Source organism: Tripterygium wilfordii, chromosome 21, assembly GCF_013401445.1.
Source record: "Tripterygium wilfordii isolate XIE 37 chromosome 21, ASM1340144v1, whole genome shotgun sequence".
In the NCBI taxonomy this organism is placed as follows: Eukaryota; Viridiplantae; Streptophyta; class Magnoliopsida; order Celastrales; family Celastraceae; genus Tripterygium; species Tripterygium wilfordii.
This window is the reverse complement of record NC_052252.1, coordinates 4409647-4431838: the sequence shown is the minus strand read 5'-3', so window position 1 is coordinate 4431838 and position 22192 is coordinate 4409647. Positions and strand designations below refer to the sequence as shown.

Genomic DNA, 22192 nt, shown 5'->3' with positions numbered 1-22192 from the left:
GTGGCCCAAGACTATCGTAGTTGTCTTCGCTTATTCAAGTCTCCTGTAACTTCGATTTGTAGTTGTACCCAGAAGTGATCATCAACAGAGCACAATCAGGTATCAGATCCCCTCAAAGCTTAGTACGAAGATCTCTGTGATGCCTCCTGTTGCTCCTCGATCCGGTGATGCAATCTTCGCCAGCGTTGAACGCGTGGTATGCGTTTTTTTTTTTTTTATAACTTTCCATCATTTTCTCGATCTCCAAACAGAAAAAAATTGATTCTTGTTTATTGCATGTTTTAGAATGCGGAGCTGTTTACGCTGACTTATGGGGCAATTGTCCGTCAGTTGCTTACGGATCTGGAGGAAGTTGAAGAGGTCAACAAGCAGCTTGATCAAATGTACTATTTACTGCTTTTGGAATTGGGAATTTGGGATTTATGTTGTTTCTAGCTGTTTTTTTTCTTCAATTACTGCTCATGGTACTGTGGAAGGAATGGAATTTAATTGTGTAGAGAACACTCACTGAATATGCATTAGTTATATAGCGTAAATGTGATACTAAATTCAAAAAGTAGCAAGGATGCATCACTTTTGGGCAGAAGGTTTAATCTTCAAGCAAATTACTTTATATCCAAAGGTGTATTCTGAATAAGTAAAAAATAAATCGCAATGAAAGGAATCAGTTTGCTGGGGCGCCTTGTAACTGAGCCAAGAGTTTACTTTCATGATCAAAGTTTATATTTTTACTGCATCATGCTTTACAAAGAATGTGTATTTGTTGTTAGTTCTTTGATGCTTTTCATGAGTGGGTTGTGGTGGAATGCGGTTTTGGGTATGCCCAGAAGTTAGTTTAACTTGGAAAACTTTTATGATGCCCAATGTTTCTGTTCCTTTTTACTCATTAGTCTCATGTAGCTTCAGCGAGTGTTCACAGGAGATATGTGGAAATTCCTTGCATTTTACTTTCATACATTATCAACTTTGGACTAGGAGAATTTGATCAGATAATTACTTTCCAGGGGCTACAATATTGGAATTCGGATGATAGATGAGTTTCTAGCAAAGTCTGGTGTTTCACGGTGTGTTGATTTTAAAGGGACAGCAGAAGTGATAGCGAAGGTTTGCTTTTACTATACTTTTCAACAATGATTTAAGAATATGTCAGGTTAGACTTGCATCTGAATTGCTTTTACTATACTTCAGGTGACTGATAAGTCCATCACCTGAAGTGATTTTGCCGCCTCTTAATTGGTCTTTGTCTTCAAATTGTGTATCCTTTGTTTGTTACATGATCAAGGCACTGTAAAGTTTTACTAGAGTAATTATATATTTGAGTGTCGGAGATGAATTCCTACTTGAATGGACTAGGGCCTTGTATTGAAGGAGGCATTGCAAGTTGGGTAAACTGAGCATACAACACGTTAAAACCATCATCATCTGATGGTTGAGTTCTGATATGAAATCCTTAAACACACAGTTGGTTTCAAATTTGTGCACATATTTTCCATTTCATGATTAATGCCGTAGTCACTGTGCTTATATATTAAGATGCCTAATATGCCTCGTCTCTTTCTTTTAGAACTCTCTATGAAATCCAATTTCTTACGGCAGGTTATGGCAGATGCATGTTACCTGGAAAGTTGCATGCAAATATTATCTTAAATGGCATTGGCAAGCAATTAAAGTAGTCAAAGAATAATTTTTCTTACTTTACATTATGTTGGTTAGACCTTATTTTCTCTCTCTTTTCTGCAATTAATGGAAAGTGTTTTGAATCCTCAAGTCTTCATTTCTTGACAGTTCAAAAGTGAAAGCATCCCCAACTAAACTTCCTAGTTTTTGCTTTATAGCGTGTTTGTTAATAAACAATGTAGAAGCTGATAACCTATGGCTCTGATGGCACCAACCTTGTCTATAGTATGGATTTCCTTGGTTCAAGTTTAGACTTCTGACAGTGTGGGGTCGCTTTTAAGTGGCTGGGTTTTTGATGGGGAGTTACAGCACATTGTATAGTCCTGGCTTTAGATCAAAAGAAATAAATTATTAGTAATATTGCCGAAATGGTTGTAGTTTGACCCCAATTAACTCCAATAGATGTTATCTTTGACAAGTTTTGTTGAAATCCCAAAATCTCTGAAGAGTAGGCATTCAAAATGCCCTTTTGTATTCTGATTTGAAAGATATATGTCTTTTCTGTAATTTTTTTCGTTTGAAAAATCTCATTGCCCTTTATGTAAGATGACACAGCCAAAATCCCTTTTAGCTGTTTCAATGGAGCTTGGCTTGGGTTTAAACAGATCAAACCTGCTTCGGTTGTTGCTTCAGTCAATATCCGATATGCAATGGGAAGGTTAGTAGTTAATTGCCAATTGGGAGAGTGGATCTTCACTTGCAGTGTTGATCCAATCAGCTTGAATGCAATGGCTTACTTTAGCACTTCTTTATGGTAAGAGATTAAACTAAAGTGACACTGATAACATTGGCTAATGAAGATGGATATTTCCATGGGTGGCTCTTCATAGTAATGCAACACTTCATCAAGCAATGGCCCAAGATTGCTGTGAAATTTGCATGCATGATCTTGTTACTACCTTATGATGGAGTTTATCTCCAGTCAATTCCCTTTTGTCAGTCCCATGTAAACATCAATCAGAGTACCTTTGATATTATGTCTAGGATTAGCTGATCACTTGACACATTTGACATTTGATGCGCCCCAGGAATTCTGGTTTAAACAGAAGGCAATGAGATGGTAAGGGCAATGGACTAGAGAGGGTAAGGGCGATGGATTACGCTGGGGAAGGAGTTCACCTCATTAGACAGACCTCACAAATCAGAGTCTATTAATTGAGAATGACTAAAAAGTTTCTAGAAATACAACCAGATATTGTCTGACCATAGGGGCTTTATTATGTTACTCAATTGCTTAATAGGAGTCTCTATTTATAGGCTGTTCTGAGCCCCAGAACATTCTGATTCTTGAAGCATTTTGAACTGTGTTTTAAATTCTCATTAATTGCTTTTATATTAGCTGCTAAACTAAATTTAATCAACACAGAATGAGGGCAAACTAGTTGATAATTACTTAAGTTCTTCTTGAAGAATTGATATCTCTGAAAATTTCTGCTGGAGATGATGATAGCTTTCTGAAAATTCTGCTGGCGTAAGTATTGTCGATATCTACAGCAAACATTCTTTTACTTTTTTATTTTTATCAGTGTTCTCCCAGTTCAAAAGAACTTGTCTTCATTAAGTTAAGCTTGACATATTTCAAATGTTTTTGGATTATTGCATTAAAACTTAGAAGCACCAGTCTGTATACTTTCTTTTGGTTTCCTGTCCATTTAACAAGATACTTCATAAAACTAACATTTTATATTGGGCAATTTGGTGACTCAGAACATCTGCAAAAGCATCCAACTTGGCGTGCAGGACATCTCAGGGAAATCTGAGATTATTTTGGTCGATATCTCCAGAAGTTATTTTTCACTTGTTTATTTCTGTCATAACTACAGAATCGGATGCTTTTACTAACTCTGCTAAAACCTTTAGCCTTCATATCTTAAAGCCCATTTAATACTTCACAGCTACTTGTTTGGTGTTCCTACTGGAACCAATCACAACAACGCACACAAACTCATTTATTTCCTTATCAGAGCTTTGAATATTGCTTGCAGGGCTTGCACTAGATAAGGACAGCACTAAATTTGAAAACTGGTTATATATCTCACATTAGTAGTATTTGAAAATGTCCTTTTTTTGGTTTTGTGGTATACTGGTATTTGAAAATATTAGTTGTGGCATATTTGTAGTGTTGCAATTTAATAAATCTTGTGCAATTCGTTTCAAAATAAATAACTCTTGTGCAATTATCTTATGGAAATATGGATGAGCCTATCCTTACAGGCTCTAACATGCCTTGTGTGCAGGTGGGTTTCAAAATGTTCGTAGGGGTCACTGCATTTGTTACCAATTGGGATGCTGATGGGACATGCTGCAGTATCGTCTTTGAAGATAACCCCCTGGTAGAGTTTGTTGAGCTTCCGGACACGTGTCAAGGTTTAAACTATTGCAACATCTTAAGTGGTATCATTAGGGGAGCCCTAGAGATGGTAAGCATTTTCCACTTCTAATGTGCAGCTTTGATTCCATTTACTTTTTTGAAAAATTGCTAATCTGTCGTTTCCTTCCACCCTTATGGTAAAACCTTTGTTTTTAAAGCCTCTTCTGAAAACTTGCATCCTCTGCTACTTCAAATTGTGCTACTTAGCCTTATAGTAGTAACTAGTAACTAATGTTGGTTTATATAATAATCAGTCTTAACTCTTAATTTAGTCTACAACCGAGCCACTAGTTGGAATGATAAAGATGGTGTGTATCACCCTGGTGACCAAGGTTCGAATCCCCCCTCCCCCGTTTAAAAAAAAAAAGTCTTAATCATGTCATATGCGTCCGAGATCACCTACTGAAAGATAAATCTCCTAGTGCAAAAGTAGTGTAGGAAAGTTGACTATCTTCCATTGACGTTGGTTGTCATCATTCCTCGATGAATGGACATGAGCGAGTGTGATTTTTTCTGTCTTCTCAATTGTCATAGTATTTTTACAGATGGAAATAACAATGTTTTTCTCATTTTTGGGAGTTTTGAGGGTCCCTTGAGTACCAATGTTTTTCTCACTTCTTTCTCTTCTTCTGTCTCATAACTCCCTGCTCTATCCTCTGTATGCAGGTATCAATGAAAACAGAAGTAACATGGACCCGTGATATGCTTCGAGGGGATGATGCATTTGAGTTACAGGTGAAACTTGTAAAACAAATTCCGGAAGAATATCCATACAAGGATGATGAGTAAACATTTAATGGTCCGTGCCTTTTGATCTGTAAATACTATTTGTTAATTTTTATGTATGTTTTCCTCAGAAAAAAAAAATGAATTCACCTTTCTTCCTTTAATGCTGAATATTGAGAAACCTTTCATGGACATCACTTTTATTTTTCTTTATCATTCAAGAGTCGGCAGGGAGTGGGTTTGATAAGCTTGAGTTGAGTACTCGGACAGTAGGACCATATCTCTTTGTTATTTTGTGGTATTTGACTATGACTGAGTAGAACATGTGAATAGAGGTTGCCCAAGACAAAGTACTTGTCACTCACTGGTTTTGACAGCTGCATACTTTTTGTTAAGAGATTTTTTTCTTCCAACATGAGAACTCCATTTGAGCTGATTTTTCTTGTTCTCTTCTGATAATTTCTTTCCCGGCCATTTGGCACGGTTCATTAAGTTGGTGACATTTTATGGCTGTTGCAGTGATCGTCATATGTGCATGTCTAAATCATGCAGGACAAGCACTTGAAGATTAGAATTATAGATAGAAAATGTTGAACACCTTCATTTCCTGACCTCTTGTCTTTAAGTCAGAACATTATTGAGCTACTGTTTATGTTTTTAAGCATTGTTTGAGGGAGTGGGGACAAAGGGAGCTTTTCTTACACGTTCAGGACACATTTTTCTTGTCTTTTTCTTAGCTTGTCCAGAACCCACCTTTTCCTCTCTACATATAATATTTTGTTGCTGAATTTGCATATTATTGTGGAATGCGCATTTTAGTATCCCTCATATTATTGTGGAATGCGCATTTTAGTATCCCTTGGATTCATACTTGGTGCCTGGATGAGTAATTTAAGTACCAATTGTTCCCTCCGAATATCTTGTTTTTCTCTGTACTGGATTAGCAATAGAAACCATGGAGCAATAGGTCGGTTAGTTATATCTCTTGGCTCAAGGAAGATGACGCCAACATTTAGAGTTCGAACTAGTTGGGGGTATTTCCCTGGTTCTGTGGACCTGCCCATTCCCGAAGCAGGGTTAGCAATCAAAAACTGTTGTTAAAACACAACGGAGACATGTATGTGTATATATAGCCATTCCTTATCCAAGCGTTCGTAAATTTTAAAGTTTACATGTCTTCTCTCATTTCAGTTGTTGGATTCAACTAATGGTTGAGATTAAAGATAATGAAAATAGGTCACAGCCAGGTCTGCGGTACCCATATGAGTTGAAACGGGTCACAACCGAGTCTTCGGTTCGGTTTTGGCGAAAAAAATTCACTAAAACCATCAGAGCCTTACAGAGATAGCAATTTAGTCTCCCATAACTAGAGAACCAATTTTTGGAGGGCAGCTAGCCACCCAAATATCTTTACCATTACCATGCGTAGCCCTTCTCGCTAGGGAATGAGCTACATCATTATCAACCCTAAGAACATGCTGACATCTAATGACCCCTGCATTCACCATAATGGACTTTGCCTTCCTTACAAAATGACTCATACTAGAGTGAAGATAATCATCCTCCTTAAGCGCATTAACAACATTTGTAGAATCTACCTCAAGGACAAAAGCTCTATACCCCCTCTCCCTTAGGCAATTAAGAGAGCAATACACAACTATAACTTCAGCAATTGTGGGATCCACTTTTCCATTAGTTCTCTAAGATAAGCATAAATTTGGAGACCCCAAGTGATCACGCAAGATTGCACCTACACCATCCATATTCTCATCCTCAAATAATGCACCATTTACATTCAACTTTAAGCTTCCCACAGGGGGAGCTATCCAACATTTGTCCCAATAAGAGAGAGCTTGAAATAGAAAGTACGTACATTTGTGGGTGTGTCTGTTACATATTCTTATAAAACAGTAGTATCAACGTCTTTATCATGTTAATCAAAGCATGATCTTACACATATAAAAATTTCAAATTCGTTTTGTGCACAAAATTCTTATATTATGCAATAACTGATAATATCTCCAATATACAAATATATATGCATCAAATTAGTTAAGGTTTAAGATAATTTATAATTTTCATACCCTACAAGACTAAGGGGTGAGATTTTTTTTAAGGTTTTGGAATTGTGCATTTGGAGTGGTGAAACAAGGAAGACTTGGAGAATTGAGAACCAAAGGAAAGCTCAAGACAAAAAAATGTTATGTCAAACATTATCTCTACACAAATATCTTTTTGAGGATTAAAAGGTTGCTATTTTGTTCTGCCCCATCTTAATTTGTTGTTTTCTGATCTTATGCAAAATTCTTTTTGAACCATCAACACAACTCGCGAGAAATAATGGGTCTTAGAGTTTATGTAAAACCCCTGACAAGTCGCATAAAGTTAAATTTGAGTCCCCAACTTGAAGGATTCATATCCAGCAAATTCCAATGGGAAGGTTTGTCACCTCGATGTCAGCTCTTCGTTGTTTAGAGTTGTAGTATGTTCTTAGGGTTGAGCTGGCCGTGGATTAAAGCGGTACGATAAATTGAGTTCAGAAAATTGAGAGATAGTATGCTCATATATATTGCTTTGGAAACTAGCAATGCCCACGTGACTTGAGCTCTCTCTATCACACATGCACATAGTTTGGACAAAATTTTCACTAAACTTGGTCTACATGATTGTTTGGTTACTATGTATTTCCATTATAGGCATGCACGAAGGACATCCATATATATCTATATATGTGTGTGTTTGTGTATATATATATATCTCCATAAAGTCTATAGCTTCAATATTCAATCTGAATAACTTCTTGCACATATATATACATATCCACTGAAGACAAGTGAGGCATAGTTTCCAACTTCAGAATTGTTTGAAGGTAATTTTATACTCTTATATTTCATTTTTCTTAATAGTTTAACATTTGGATTGTGCCATGCAATTCAATTTATTTTTGTATTTTTATTGGGATTCCGATTGTATCTACACATCCTGATTATTTTTATGTTTTTTGAGGAGGGGGGGTTGCTAACTCAACGGTAGAGTACTCGGCTTTTAAGTGCGACGACTAGAGAATGGGAGGTAACCTGATTGGTCAGGTTGCCTATCCAAGACCTTGAGGTTCAAGGTTCCATTCTCAACAGGGGGTTTGGGATTTGGGTAGTTTTCCATCCGCTGTGGTGGTCTTCATGTCCCTCGGGCATGACTTAGCGTGTGTGTGGCCTGTGCGCCTTTCAAAAAAAAAAAAAGTGCGACGACTAGCATGTCTTAATTGATTTTTTTTTACATAATAATGTTTTATGTATCTTTAAGTGTTCTATGTTTCTCGGTTATGTATCATATTTCATTTGCACTATTATACTTGTCTGGCATGCGTTGTTTGCGGGCTAATATAACACACGTACCCTTGCTGCTATCGGATATGGAATTATAGAGTTCTTTTTATTTCTAACAATGTTAATTTACAAATCACAATGTTATAAGCCGATTAACATAATTTATTATGATAGAGCAACAAATTTGAATGAATTATATGTGAGGTGGTCCTCAAAAACTTATTATTTTACCTTAGTCATAATTTATTTATTATTTGGCCACACTATTCTTAGAAAATTGAAACTACACTTTCTTAGTCTCTTTAATTTTATTTTTCTGAAATACTTAGTTTCTTTAATTACTTATGCAAAAAGTATATAGTATGGAGGGTCATATAAATCCACTTATAATGACATTTATGGTGTAGGATATATGGAAAATAAAAATGATATCATCCAATTTAAAATGAAATTAATTTTTCCATTTTCGTACATATAATATCTCATATGCTTTTTTAATTTTTATTTCTTTCTTTTGGTAATTAACAAATATAATAATAGTGGATCCAGATTTTTCAAAATTGATATGGCAATTAACTCATATAATTTCCCAATGCCAGTTTTTTTTTTCCTTTTTTTTGGAAATATCGTTGAGAAATATGTTTTACATTGGAATTGAATCTTGGGCACACATATACCTAACTCATTCGATTGCCAACCGAGCCACCTCTCATTACTCATACCATATTTAGGGTTGGTAGACTTATTATTACAATTAATTGTGATTACTTCAAACACTACTGATAAAACCATTGTTGTTGTCAAGAGAAGGTCTGCAAATTTTGTTTCTCCATGGAAATCGATCCCCCGCTCTGCGAGACCTTCGATAAACTCGTCCGAACCTCTCCCATCAAAACCCTAGATCATGATCAAAATCTCTTGATTGATAAGGTTGATGAATTTGAGCTTCCTGTAATTGATCTTAGCCATTTGAATCTTGGGCCCCAAGAAAAAGAAAAATGTGTGGAAGACATGGTTGATGCTGCAACCAAATGGGGTTTCTTTCAAATTGTCAACCATGGAATCCCTCAAGAGATGTTAGAGACTGTGAAGGATGAAGAGAAGAAGGTTTTCCATCAAGACTTTGCCAAGAAGGCTGATGAGAAGTTCTTGAATTTATCGGCTAATAGCTATCGATGGGGAAACCCGGCCACTACCTTGGTGAGCAGGTTCTTATGGCATGAATCTCTCCATGTATCTGTCTCAGAGATTTCTAAGATAAAGGGAAACGATGGCCTCAGGTACTCATCAAAATTTTATATACGTTAAAGTTCCTCCATAAATTTTCTGAAATTTGATTTGATTATATAGATACTTCTTTATATAAGATATGCAATGCAACTCTTTTCTCTGAATTTGAGAATTAATCTTTATGAATAAGGAAACTCTTTTCGATCGATCCAATTATTCAAATCCGTTTCGTTTGTTTTATGTTTTCAAGTGATTTCCCTTTTTTGTTGATAAATCGAGGATTATTATTATTGATATAAGGCTTTAAACAAGCCAAAGGAGACAAAAGTCATAGCTAGGCTGAAAGAGAGAAGCACAGCAACCCAGCAAAGCCAAGATGAAAACACAAACCCTAGCTACACGCCGGATTTAGATGAGCCAAACATATCCCAATTTTTTTTGCTCAATTAGTTGAAATATTTTGATAGTACTTGCATGACTAGATGAGAATGACACGAGTGTTGCAATTGTACTTGTAAAAACTTAATACATTAATTCTAATAATTGTTAGGAATATCAAGAGAAAATTATTCCATGTTAAGGAAAATATATTCTCGTTCTTTTTTGCATATATTATTTATTTATTTATTTTGCATTTAATAGTTTTATGTACCATATATAAATAATTTTTTTTCTTTATTTGTCTTTTTTTTTGGGGTAAGTAGAGATTAGTATTTTTCCCACTATTGTTATTGCTATATATATACACACTAATTTTAAGTATATTCTGTTCATAATTTCATATCAATAATATCATATAAAGATTCTATTATATTCTCTATAAAATAGTCATAAATATATATATATATATATATATATATATATATATATATATATCTATAGCTAAGATATAGGACTCAGACCTTTCACACCAAATACACATCCCGCACAGATTTATTCCATTAGTTTTTAGGTCGAGAAAACGCATCATTGAGGGATCAGAGTGGCGCAACATATGCACTGGGCCCACACAAGAATAAAAACTTAACGTATGTGCAAGAATGTCCTAATTTTATACATGGTAGCTATTGTATGGTAATCTCACTACAAACATGCATCTTCATCATGTCCCACTTATCTGATGTACAATCACCAAAAGAAGATATTTTAGGGCAGCAGACCTCCCTGAAGTTGAGTCTGATAGTATTACACAGTAGCATTATTTTAGTTGTTTTTATACACTATAACACTATGTATGATGGTTGAAATATATATATACACACACACATATGTTTAGATTCAGTCTGGAGGAGTTCACAGACACAGTGGCCAAGCTAGCTGAAAGAATATCTGTAATATTATCTGCAAGTTTTGGAGTCGAATCAAGTTTCTTTCAAGAGAATTGTCCGACAGGATGCAGTTATCTTCGACTGAATCGATATCCGCCATGTCCGGTCTCCTCCAAGGTTTATGGATTCATTCCTCACACTGATAGTGGCATACTGACCATTGTGTATCAAGATGGTGTTGGTGGATTGCAGTTGATGAAAGATGGAAGATGGTTTAGCGTTAAACCTAATCCAACTGCTCTCATTGTCAACGTTGGTGACCTTTTGGAGGTAATAATTCTAATTCCACACACGTTTGCTTGCATTATATATATATATATATATATTGGTTTACAGTATATAATTATATATACATGGGTGTACTGAATATTGCACAATCACTAGCCTGCCCGGCTCAGACTTCTCCGATGGAGATTAGATTGGTTCGCACTGTCAAGGGTCCTGAGAGGTAGGGTTTGGTGAACTGTCTTGTGACCAAATAATCAGTCAAGGACAAGGACACTCTGATGTCAGTAATAATCAGTCAAGGTCGCTCTGATGATCATGTCAGTAACTAGCTAAGAGTTTTATATAAGTAATAGTTACCGATGGGCGATAGAGACGGATTTGGGAGGCTCTGTAATTCTTTAGAGTCTGAAATTTGCATCCAACGACTTGAGAGATGTATTACATCACTCAATCAAAGTTTTTTTACATCACAATCACATTATCATATTATTTATCCACTGTTAGATGTGAATTTAAGTTTATGTCAAATTGCAAAGTTCCTCCATCTGATAGGAATATGTTTTGGCAGATCTGGATTCTCTCCGAGTCATGTCGATCAATTATTAAATGACAAGTGTCAATCTGAACCCCGATCAGCCAATGGGTTTACGCACGCCACGCGTGTTTAATTAGCCGAGTTTTCTCCCTTCTTAATAGATAATCAGTGTAATTATATTTTTTGGTGACGAGGGTACGAACCCATCGAAAGCACAGCTCACCAGACTCCATCACAATGATAAGCCCACGTACCACATGCAATGCCCGTAAACCACATGAGCTAATTAAGTCCTGGGCCATACCAACATGCATGTCCCTAGTATAGCATTGTGATAACAATTATGTGATTGTATATATAGTTACATATGCATATATAATGACTAATGTGTTGAATTTGTACTAGGCATTGAGCAATGGTGTTTACAGGAGCATTAGACACAGAGTGTTAGCTCCTGGAGGTGTTGAAAGGCTATCTCTGGCTTACTTCTACTGCCCTTCCTTTGATGCAGTGATACAGAGTTGCAGTGAGCCACCAAAGTATAAGAAGTTCAGCTTCGGAGAGTATATGCTCCAAATTGGAAAGGATGTTCGAGCCACTGGTGATAAAGTTGGACTCTCAAGGTTTCTCAATGTTCTTTAGGTCCATTACTTGATATATTATAAATAAATTGGGCCTGTTTGGCTTAAGGCCCAGCAAAAGTATGTCCAATGTTTCATGCTCCTTGTTTTAGATGTGATGCACTAGTGAAAAGATTGATTTAGGGCTGAATGGCTGGACCTCCTGTAATGTCCCGTTGAAGCGGCGTTTTGAGATTAAATTCTTGGGAAATTTTAATAACACACCATAAAAACATTATGTTTACACAACTCTTTGAATATGATACGTTTACACAAAAAAATTATAAGTCTACAAATAAAATTATAGTGAAAAGACCAATTTACCCTCCGAAGGAGAAATTCGCTACCCTTGATGTGTAAAATATTAGAAATTCTATTGTTAAGTTTACACACATTGTCTCTTTAACCCTAAATTCATCTTCACACTCTCTTACTGATTTAACCACTGCCTAGACGATTGTTGCCACCGATTCTCCACACCCGATTCGAAGTTCGTTTCAGACCAAGAAGCGTCGACTTGCAACTTCGACCAAGAAGACTTCCAATATCAAGGTCAAACAATCAGAGATTGAGTAGAGGAAAATCCCTTGATTTGTAAATCTTTCTAATATGTATATTACTTCTGAAAATCTCTCAAATAAAACAAGATCGGTAAAGTAATTGTAACATAGAATTAGTGGGGTGTGTATAATTGTACTCCATATGCTGATTTTGTGTTAAAAATTGTTGAAATGAAAATCAGCAAACTAGGTCCGATTTTCTCTCTAGAAATCGATAGGGTCGTGTTGTTTTTCTTCCAAAAAAACGACAGGACCTTGTTGTTTTTTTTTTTATAAATCATATATGTGTAGTATAACGAATGATACATTTTTTGTTCGAAATAAAAAATAAAAAATTCATAGCGATCAAAATATTGAATGTTTTGATCTTATATCCGATGGTCTACAATTGTTATGTTTTTTTTTTCATGTGAATTTGATTTTTGTTTCGAACAAAATCCTACATATTTATGATTTTCTTAAAAATAAAATTTTTTTTGAATCCCGAACAAAGTTATATGCACAAGCAAAGCAAATGAATACAACAATGAGATTTTGATACAACAATGAGATTTTGATACAACAATTGCTATGGTAGTATTTTAGGGGGCATGGATGAATGAATACAACAATGAGATTTTGATACCATTTTTATATGCAAGCAAAGAAAATGTTCACAACTTGCATGCCAATATGCCATTTACCTGTCTGAAGTCTGAACTTGACAATCCCGCCAATCCGACAAAGCACCTTCCTATCTCACCATTGGTTGGCTTGGGTCAAAACAATTCCTGTGGACTTTTGAGCTTTGTTCTCATTGGTCCACGTGTTCCTAACCCCACCAACATATGGCGGCTCCATTTTAGAAACAATTTGAGATTTATTATTTCTTAAAAAGGTTTGTATATATGTTGTTCAAAATATTATGACAATTTGGTTCAATAGCATTTATGTTGTTTAAAATGTTGTGACAAATTATATAAAGTGATATGCAATTTTGGAATATGATTGAAAAATAAGATTTATTATGGGTATTTGAGAGTCAAAAATCTCAAATATTACTATGAGAAATAATGCTTAAATGCTGCCTTATAGTTCTTTGAATGCTATTTTGAATAATTATTTAGTTATTAAAGTGACATATATGCTAAAATATAGTACAACATTCTTATGGATCTCAGTATTTTGTCACAACTATTTCTAATATTGAGATGAAAATACATAATTTCATATGAATCAAGTGAGCATGTGGGGTCATTTGCATCAATCTCCACATTTGGAATGGTTAAGACAAAAAAAACTTGCATACTCTGACATTTTCGAAAAATGGTTTATATGCTAAGCCGAGCCGAGTTTATCAAGAGCTCAAAAGGCATAATAATCTCTGTAAATTCACAATCTTTTAAAAGAGAAGTAGTATTCCCACCCACTCAAATTGGTTATCCCACCCACTAAATCATTAAATTTTATTTTTTTAATATTATTTTATATATAATTTGATATTCGATTCTTTTGTTTTGTGTGTGATTTGACATTTGATTTTCATTCTAAAAATTAGTTTTTCCACCCCATCAATTAATTAAAGTAAACTTATTACATCACATCAATACATATTAGCTAGTAGGGGTCGACATCAGACTGGCCCGAGCCTGAGCCTGATTTTGAGAATCGGGCTTCGATTCGAGCCTTTGGGCCGAGCCTAACTTTTGAATATTTACGTATGTGTATATATATATATATATATATATATATATATTATGTATGCTACAAGTTGTAGATTTAGGGCTATTACTGGATCATTAGTGTACGATAATAATGCATGGGCCAACGTTTGACAAGACTTGATTGGCGAGCTGAAAACATTTTGGGGTGAGTATGTTAACCTATTTGGTGGTTATGAGCGTGCATCGTCTATCCACAACTCACTGACATTTTTTTGAAATAGATAGAATTTGTGAATGGTAATTACTTCGTTCAATTGACATTGATAGATAGTAACCCGATGCCTTCTATTATGATTTAGTGGTTTAGACACATGTATGATTTTGAGAACGAATGGGTCACTCTGTACAAAAAATAACTTGCAACACACATTAAATGTATCCATTAATTGATATGATGTAATAAGTTTGTTTTAATTAATTGAGGGGTGAGAAAACTCGTTTTTAGATTGAGAATTAAATGTCAAGTTACACATAATTCGAAAAAATTAAATATCAAATCATATATAAATTAATATTAAAAAAATAAAAATAAAAAAATGAGGGGTGGAATTACCATTTAGGGGTTGGAGTCACTTGGAATAATATTTCTCCTTTTAAAAAAGGAGAGCAAAGACTAGATTGATTGATTGATTACTCCATCACATTGGAGAGTTCGCCGGAAACTGCAATAGTCACCGGAAAACCATGCGGGGCGCTTCTGGTGGTGGCCCGTGCTGTTGCAAGTTCATACTCACTTCAGGCCTAACAGCTCTGTTTTTGTGGCTAAGCCTGAGTCATTCAAATCCCCAGTGTTCAATCCGGGAATTCTACATTCCTGCCCTTAACAAAACCTTAAACTCCACAAAAAACACCACCCTCTACTTTGAGCTCAAACTATCTAATCCCAACAAAGAAAAAGGCATCTACTATGATCCCCTGAATTTGACATTCTTTGATAGTACTAACAGGAGTCACGCCTTGGGGAGAACTATTGTTTATGGGTTTTATCAGGGTCACCAGAAGAAGGCCTTGAAGAGCGGCAATATTGACTTTGGGGAGGCGGTTTTCCGGGCTGTTTCGAGTAATGGGTCGGCGGTTTTCCGGGTGGATATGGTGACTAAAGTTAGGTTTAAGCTCATGATTTGGTTTAAAACCAAGAGGAAGACGATCTGGGTTGGGGCTGATGTTCAAGTCAATGACCAAGGGAGTAAAGTTAATCCCAAAGATGTCAAGCTCAAGTCCATGGCACCAGTTATTGAAGGGAAATTGAGGATTTTGGTAAATTTATTTGCTTTGATTTTGCTAAACTTGTGAAGTTTTGTTTGATGTTGTTGTTTTGAGTATGTGTTTAGGTTGTGCAATGATTCTTTCTAGTTTTCCTGACAAATTGGAGGGGAATTTGTATGCAAGAAAATGAGATGATGAAGTTCTAGAAATGCAAATCATGATTAATCATAGTTGCTTTCCATTTTTCATTTTTTTTTTTGGCTATCTTGGGTGATTATTAATTAGTTTACTTGTTATAAAAGACACCATAGATGATATTTGCGTTATTCGATGATAAAGTAGCAGTCTTGTTATGAAACCATAGTGGATTTTAGGTTCTTTCCCCAAATTGAAGGCACCCATGAATTGGTTGTGAAGTTTTGGATTGTTTTGGTGAATGCATTTCTTTCATGCCAAAGTTGGTTATGAGTTTGCAAGTCCATGTTTTTTAAAGGCGGATGACACTAAAGTCGAGAGTGCGAACAAGATGGGAGTATTTTTCTTGGGTTTTCTTAGTATCGTGGCTTTGCCCACTTCCGGGGAGGGGTTAGGAGCCCATTTTTTCTGCATGGGCTTCAACCCAGTCTTTACCTGTTTTCTGCATGGCGCGAGCTGTTCTGACGGCTCAAGATTTACGCCCAACCAAACTGTCTGAAGCACATGCTGGATTAGGTCGTTCCTCTGTTAAAAAAAAAAAAAAGAGTTTGATAAACACAACACATGAAGAAAAGAAAAAAACACAAAAGAGTATCAGGATATCACAATGTGAAAGGAAGACTAATATGGCCATGTAACTTTACAAGAGGGAATTTAATCTGAAATTTCTTACTTCACTGAATGGACTGATGTTGAACACTAAAGATAGCTGCTTTTTCTTTGCAATTTCACTGCAGTTGTCAAACTCTTTCCGTGAAGTCTCGAAAAACATCGACACATCTCTTTCTGCATAAACATAGAATGCAATTTCTGCAATAGTGCAGGAAACTTTTGAGATGTCAAACTGCATTTTCCTGAAGTATACTGTGAATTAATCTTGCTAACTTACTTAAAATGGCCCAGTTACATAGCTGAATTTACTGAAGATAAAAAAATATAAACATAGAAATCTCAATAAGCTTGAATGCATTCAATGATTAAGATAATCAATTAATTAGCTTATGACAAAAAGTACAGCTATAACTCTTATGAAGAGATCGTTGAGTATTCTTAAAAAAGAAAGAAAGATAACATCTTCATATCATTCCCTTGCCTATCTACAGAAAACTAGATGATCAATCTTACAATGCAACACAAATTTCAATCCCCAACATCTATAGTTTACCGATAAGAGGAGTTGCCACTCTGCAGCTTTATCAGAGAGTAATAAGCTCCATTATTGCCCAAGGAAATCAGCTCATTATGTGAACCTTGTTCCGCAACTTTTCCATTCTTGATAACAGCAATAGAGTTGGATTTCTGAATCGTTGATAACCGGTGAGCAACAATGATACATGTCCTGCCAATCATCATCTTCTCAAGTGCCTCTTGAACTAAGCTTTCAGATACACTGTCAAGTGCACTGGTGGCCTCATCCAGTAGGAGGATTGATGGGTTCTTCAGTATCGCACGAGCAAGTGCGACTCTTTGCTTCTGACCTCCAGATAGCTGAACTCCTCTCTCTCCACAGTTTGTGTCGTACCCGTCTTTCATTCCACTGCAATTGAACAAAAATACAAAATCATTAACAAGAGTTTGCTAGTAGGAAACATAACTGAAAAGTTGAATGTTTCAGCAATTTAAGTGTTCATGTTCATACCTTATGAACTCATGAGCATTTGCGATTACTGCAGCCTTCTTTATCTCTGATTCTTTAGCATTCTCTTTACCATATGCGATGTTTTCGCGGATGGTTCCTGCAAAAAGGGTTGGCTCTTGACTGACCAATGCAATCTGAGACCTCAGCATTCTCAAATTATAGCTCTTTACATCCTTTTCATCAATGAATACAACCCCATTTAACGGATCATAAAACCGCTCTATAAGTCCAATAATGGTAGATTTGCCTGAACCACTCTGCCCTACCAAGGCTACTGTCTTCCCTGCATCAATTTTAAGGTTTAGGCCCCTAAAGATCATTTGATCAGGTCTAGCTGGATATGCAAAGAAGACATTTCTGAGATCCACGCGACCCTTTATTGTTTCTTTCTTGTCTTGTCCATATGACTGGTATGGATCAATCTCACTCTTTCTGTCTAGAATTGCAAAAACTGATCGAATGGCGTTGCTTCCTTTAGATATATCATTGGTCATGCTTCCAGCTTCTGCAATGACATAAGCAGTGAACAATAATATCAAAAATGCCTGGAATAGATGCTCCGGAGTAATCAACCTTTTTATTAAGAGCCTCCCCCCATACCAGAAAGCAAGTGCTGTAAATGCTGTGGCTAAAAATTGGGAGCTAAAGAGACCAAAACCTGACAACCAAGAGTGCCTTACACTCTCCTCTTTAGGACCTCTCAACGTGGCTCGGAAGAGCCCCAGGATTCGTTTCTGGGAAGAGAAGGCGGTTATAGTTCTATGGTTGATGACAGCTTCACTAGCTAGTTGGCTTCCTTCCTTTTGTGCTTTTTGTGCTTTTACTGCCATACTTTTCATCAGTACACTTCTTGAGAAATAGCTCCCAACAACTAATGGTTGCACTGCAATCATCACAAGTGCTAGCCTCCATGAAAGTACGAGTCCGAGTGCATAGGCGAAAATAGAACCAAAGATTGCTTGAGCCAGCAATGACATACGATCCCCAACGAGGGACCGGACAATGTTAGCTTCTGTTGCTAACCTTGCACAAATGGATGCACTTGTGTTCTCCTCATCATCGAACCATCCTATCTCAAAAGTCAGAAGGTTTTGAAGCAGTTTCTCCCTAATCCTTTTGGTCATCCTTTCTCCCATAACTGCAAAATTGTAATGCTGGAGAAGACTGGTGGTGAAGTTGAGCACAGCAATCCCTAAGAACACTAGAGACAAGATTCTGGATTTGTGCTTGATCTCGGACTTGTCAGTACGAAAGTAAATCGATATAAGTGATCCTACACAGTAAGCATTTATTGGTTGGACTGCACCAGAGCCTATTGCAGCCAAGCATCCAATCAAGCCTCTTCGCCATTCAGGTGCATTCATCTTAAGCAAACGCCACTGTGAAGGAGAAGGTTGATTTAGCTTCTCTAAGTAATCTTCTTCACTTAGATCTCTGGGATCAGTTTGGATTGAATATGAATACGGGGTTCCCATAGAGAGCGCGGGGCTAAACGGGTTAAATGTTGGTGTGCTTGGAGCGCTGGACCTCACACTCAACGGGCTCGGTGCCACAAACATCTTATAGAAACTTCTTGTGTCCATTGTAGGATTGGAATCACTGGATGCTTCATTTTGCAATGCCGTCTGCTGCAATTGCACCATCCGGAAGTACTCTCCGCCCTCTTCGTCATTTATCTCCATTAGTTCATTATGAGAACCTGATTCAATTACTCTTCCAGCTTTGAAAACTACAATCAGATGCGCTGCTCGGATAGTGGAAAGGCGGTGTGCAATGGTGATTGTTGTCCTCCCTCTAGATGCCTTATCAATTGCTTCCTGAACCATTCTTTCAGACTGTGCATCCAATGCACTAGTGGCTTCATCAAGTAACAATATTTTTGGGTCCCTTATCAGAGACCTTGCAATGGCGATCCGCTGCTTTTGCCCTCCTGACATTTGAAAACCAAATTGGCCAACCTGGGGAATCCACAGAATTCAATATTATGCTTTTGATTTTTTGAACAGAAGAAACAGAACAAACTATACTTTTGATTTTTTGAACTTCATTATAAGACTAAGCTTACATTAGTGTCGTATCCCTCGGGTAACTTAGTGATGAATTCATGTGCATTTGCAGCCTTTGCAGCAGCTTCCACTTCATCCATTGTAGCTCCTTCCTTCCCAAACATTATGTTTTCTTTTATAGTCGTCGCAAAGAGGACTGGTTCTTGACTGACTAGACCCATATGTGATCTCAGCCATTTTAGCTGAAGTTTCCTTATCTTATGTCCATCCAATAAAATTTCTCCTTCAACAGGGTCGTAGAATCGTTGGAGTAATGCAATGGTTGTGGATTTTCCGGAGCCACTCCCCCCAACGAGACCGACAGTCTTACCTGCCGGAATTCTAAGATTCAACCCTTGTAAGATTGGCGTATCAGGTCTCGACGGATAGATGAAGTAGATGTCTTTGAATTCAATTTCTCCTCTTACATAGGATAAAGCCTTTCCCTTTTTATCATCAGAATCTATTGCCGGTACTCGATCAATCATTTCGAAAATCTTGGTTGCAGCAACCATTGCTTCTGTTATAGCAGTTAGATTCGGAAGTGCACCCAATACACTCCTGCAACACAGAACCTGAAACCATGAGCTCTAAGAGTATTAAGGTCGAGTTCTCGAGTCTAACCATAGAAAAAGAGTCAGAATACTCACAGTCCTCCCATGATGACATTGATTCCGGCAACAAAGATGTTGCCACCCTTTTCTCCCTTTTCAGTGACCAAGTAAGTCCCAACAAAAGCCTGAAAGGCCCAACCAACATACATTATTCCCATACTCCCCATCATCAAGCCTTTCGCGAATCCTTGTTTTATTCCCAACTCCAAAGTCTTCTCGAGTGCATTGCTGAACTTTTTGAGTGTTTGGCGCTCCCCAACATATGAATATACAGTTCTTATCGAAGAAATGGCTTGTTCTGCAATCCCACCGGCGACAGCATAAGATTCAATAGTCTTCATCACCACATCCATCATGAACTTCCCGAATACAAGGCATGGAATGATGAACATTATCGACAATGGAATAGCTGCCAATGCTAGTTTCCATGACAGCACGAAGGCAACTACGAGGCAGAAGAAAAAGGTTGACAAGAATGTAATGCAGTTTGGTATCTGCATAAATGAAACAATAAAATTTGGATATCAAAAGGTGTCGAATAAACAGAATCCTTTCAAAGCAATACTTACATGCTGTTTTGTTTCAGCCTTTCAGGTCATCGTCATAGAAATCCTAAATAAGGTAATCCGGGACATTTTAATGGATTTATTGAGATAGAAGCTCCCTAGTTGTAAGAATTCTACAAATTCTTTTTCCTTAATGATTCTTAGCTAGGTGTATGTGGTTCTGATATAGGCTTTCATAATCTTGGGGGCTTGAGAATATAAACTACGCGATTAAACTAATACGGTTTACTGAATCAAGTTATAACCAGACCTTATCACATATAGCAACTTGGATCGAGTTGGAATCGTTGGAGATTGTTGATACAACTTGAAAGGTAGTGGAAGATCCAGTTTCTTGGGTGTCAAAGAAACCGACTTCTTGCCTGAGGACCGATTTCAGGTATTCCATTCTCATCCGAGATGTCTGTCTTTCTGCTGTTCTTGTCCAACAAAATCCTCCTGCAAATCACAAAGCAACCAAAAGTACATAACACTAAGTTCTAGTTAATGCGGAAAAAAGAAGAAGATATCTATGTTCTTTTACAGAGGAACTTACCAACAAATGCTGAAAAACCAACTCCAAATGCAACATAGAGCAGCCTCAGTGCATACTGCAGTACATTAAGTAATCAGTAACTCAAAACTCCATGATACTTCTGCTATAAAAGCGAGCTCGAGAAATCGTTTACCTTGTCAACAATATCATTAGACAAACCGCTACCAGGTTTTCCAAAGTCATTGATCAGATGGCTAAGAACAAACATGGTAATAGGGTACTGCATTCCATCTCCAACGCTGCCTAAGGTCCCTAACACCATCAACAACTTGTCCTTGCCGTCTGCGTATCGAAACATGCTATCTTTACCCCCCATGGTACTCTTCTATGCTCCCTTTCAGGAGAGATTACTTCTTCATTTTGAAAAAGTTGTGTGCTTTTTATATCACAGAATGTTGCAGACTGTTACATCTTCTATGTCATTGCTTGGAATTCATTAAAATTTTGTTTTTTAATCAAGCCGGCCAGAATTATATATATGGTAACGTAACGTTTGTTGGTTTCTGTAATCCCAACCAGTATTGAAAATCTCTTGATGGTACATGCCTTGTAATTCATTACTTTATTAATTGATTGTTATTGACAGTGAGCCTCATCTGATGATACTTATGCATTATTGTTTTCTCTAAAACTTTTCAAGCATGTAATCTTGTTGTTTCTGTTTTATTTGTATACATTAAAGCCGAATACTGTCTCGGAATCATCTTTTGTTGAAATTCTCAGCCCAAACTCATGTTGTTTGAAAACATTGTCCACACTAGGCAATGGATATGCACAAATTTGTTCTTCATAGGCCTCCACCATTAGTTCTTAAGCTCAAAAAACGCGTCTTTAATGTGAGAGGAGTTGAATTTTACTTATAAACCACTGTGGTAGGGTTATACAAGAAGGATGTGAGATTTCAGTCTTGGACATCTTTGGCTCAAATTTGATGATCCTTAGGTATTTGCTTAGTACCATGTCTGTTGCGTACTGGCATTAATGATTCTTTGAATCTTTCAATCACATTTCTGCCCATCTGTTGCAGTCCCTGTCCAGATAATGAGGCCGTGCTCCAACCGGCTTGCGACACATATACGTCTCCTGAT

At 36.8% G+C, this 22192-nt stretch overlaps 5 protein-coding genes across 7 annotated transcripts; 4 read left to right on the top strand and 1 right to left on the bottom strand.

The window, feature by feature from the left end:
• Positions 1-42: 42 nt before the first annotated feature.
• On the top strand, positions 43-5595 carry LOC119989020 (trafficking protein particle complex subunit 3-like). Of its 3 annotated transcripts, XM_038834306.1 has the most exons (7): positions 43-196; positions 286-383; positions 1005-1104; positions 3385-3447; positions 3915-4097; positions 4715-4847; positions 5294-5595. In XM_038834306.1, the coding sequence occupies exons 1-6, from the start codon at positions 140-142 to the stop codon at positions 4835-4837; spliced, it is 624 nt and encodes a 207-aa protein (XP_038690234.1). In that variant the 5' UTR covers positions 43-139; the 3' UTR covers positions 4838-4847; positions 5294-5595. The 3 variants fall into 3 exon arrangements, with proteins under 3 accessions (XP_038690234.1, XP_038690232.1, XP_038690235.1); XM_038834304.1 differs by lacking the exon at positions 5294-5595 and having other exon boundaries at positions 4715-5021; XM_038834307.1 differs by lacking the exons at positions 3385-3447; positions 5294-5595 and having other exon boundaries at positions 4715-5021.
• A 3336-nt stretch (positions 5596-8931) lies between these two features.
• LOC119987753 (gibberellin 2-beta-dioxygenase 7-like) lies at positions 8932-9408 on the top strand. Its single transcript, XM_038832673.1, has one exon. It carries the CDS (start codon positions 8932-8934, stop codon positions 9406-9408), a length of 477 nt encoding a protein of 158 aa, XP_038688601.1.
• Positions 9409-10598: 1190 nt separating this feature from the next.
• LOC119987752 (gibberellin 2-beta-dioxygenase 8-like) lies at positions 10599-12258 on the top strand. Its single transcript, XM_038832671.1, has 2 exons — positions 10599-10928; positions 11827-12258. The coding sequence occupies exons 1-2, from the start codon at positions 10599-10601 to the stop codon at positions 12061-12063; spliced, it is 567 nt and encodes a 188-aa protein (XP_038688599.1). The 3' UTR covers positions 12064-12258.
• A 2673-nt stretch (positions 12259-14931) lies between these two features.
• LOC119989649 (protein NDR1-like) lies at positions 14932-15758 on the top strand. The gene has a single exon (XM_038835301.1). The coding sequence runs from the start codon at positions 14989-14991 to the stop codon at positions 15595-15597; it is 609 nt and encodes a 202-aa protein (XP_038691229.1). The 5' UTR covers positions 14932-14988; the 3' UTR covers positions 15598-15758.
• An 898-nt stretch (positions 15759-16656) lies between these two features.
• On the bottom strand, positions 16657-21601 carry LOC119989951 (putative multidrug resistance protein). The gene is made up of 7 exons (XM_038835731.1): positions 21238-21601; positions 21105-21159; positions 20820-21007; positions 20040-20497; positions 19410-19950; positions 17345-19302; positions 16657-17242 (listed from the first exon to the last, which is right to left on the bottom strand). The coding sequence occupies exons 1-7, from the start codon at positions 21418-21420 to the stop codon at positions 16867-16869; spliced, it is 3759 nt and encodes a 1252-aa protein (XP_038691659.1). The 5' UTR covers positions 21421-21601; the 3' UTR covers positions 16657-16866.
• Positions 21602-22192: the final 591 nt, after the last annotated feature.

Bases quoted from the DNA above. Each gene is read 5' to 3' on its own strand.
- LOC119987753 (XM_038832673.1), top strand. From the start codon at position 8,932: ATGGAAATCGATCCCCCGCTCTGCGAGACCTTCGATAAACTCGTCCGA.
- LOC119987752 (XM_038832671.1), top strand. From the start codon at position 10,599: ATGTTTAGATTCAGTCTGGAGGAGTTCACAGACACAGTGGCCAAGCTA. The intron at 10,929-11,826 runs GTAATAATTCTA...AATTTGTACTAG, and splicing joins ACGTTGGTGACCTTTTGGAG to GCATTGAGCAATGGTGTTTA.
- LOC119989020 (XM_038834306.1), top strand. From the start codon at position 140: ATGCCTCCTGTTGCTCCTCGATCCGGTGATGCAATCTTCGCCAGCGTT. The intron at 384-1,004 runs GTACTATTTACT...ATTACTTTCCAG, and splicing joins AACAAGCAGCTTGATCAAAT to GGGCTACAATATTGGAATTC. The intron at 3,448-3,914 runs GTCGATATCTCC...CCTTGTGTGCAG, and splicing joins GGAAATCTGAGATTATTTTG to GTGGGTTTCAAAATGTTCGT.
- LOC119989649 (XM_038835301.1), top strand. From the start codon at position 14,989: ATGCGGGGCGCTTCTGGTGGTGGCCCGTGCTGTTGCAAGTTCATACTC.
- LOC119989951 (XM_038835731.1), bottom strand. From the start codon at position 21,420: ATGGGGGGTAAAGATAGCATGTTTCGATACGCAGACGGCAAGGACAAG. The intron at 21,160-21,237 runs GTAAACGATTTC...AATGTACTGCAG, and splicing joins CTAATGATATTGTTGACAAG to TATGCACTGAGGCTGCTCTA. The intron at 21,008-21,104 runs GTAAGTTCCTCT...TGTGATTTGCAG, and splicing joins TGGTTTTTCAGCATTTGTTG to GAGGATTTTGTTGGACAAGA.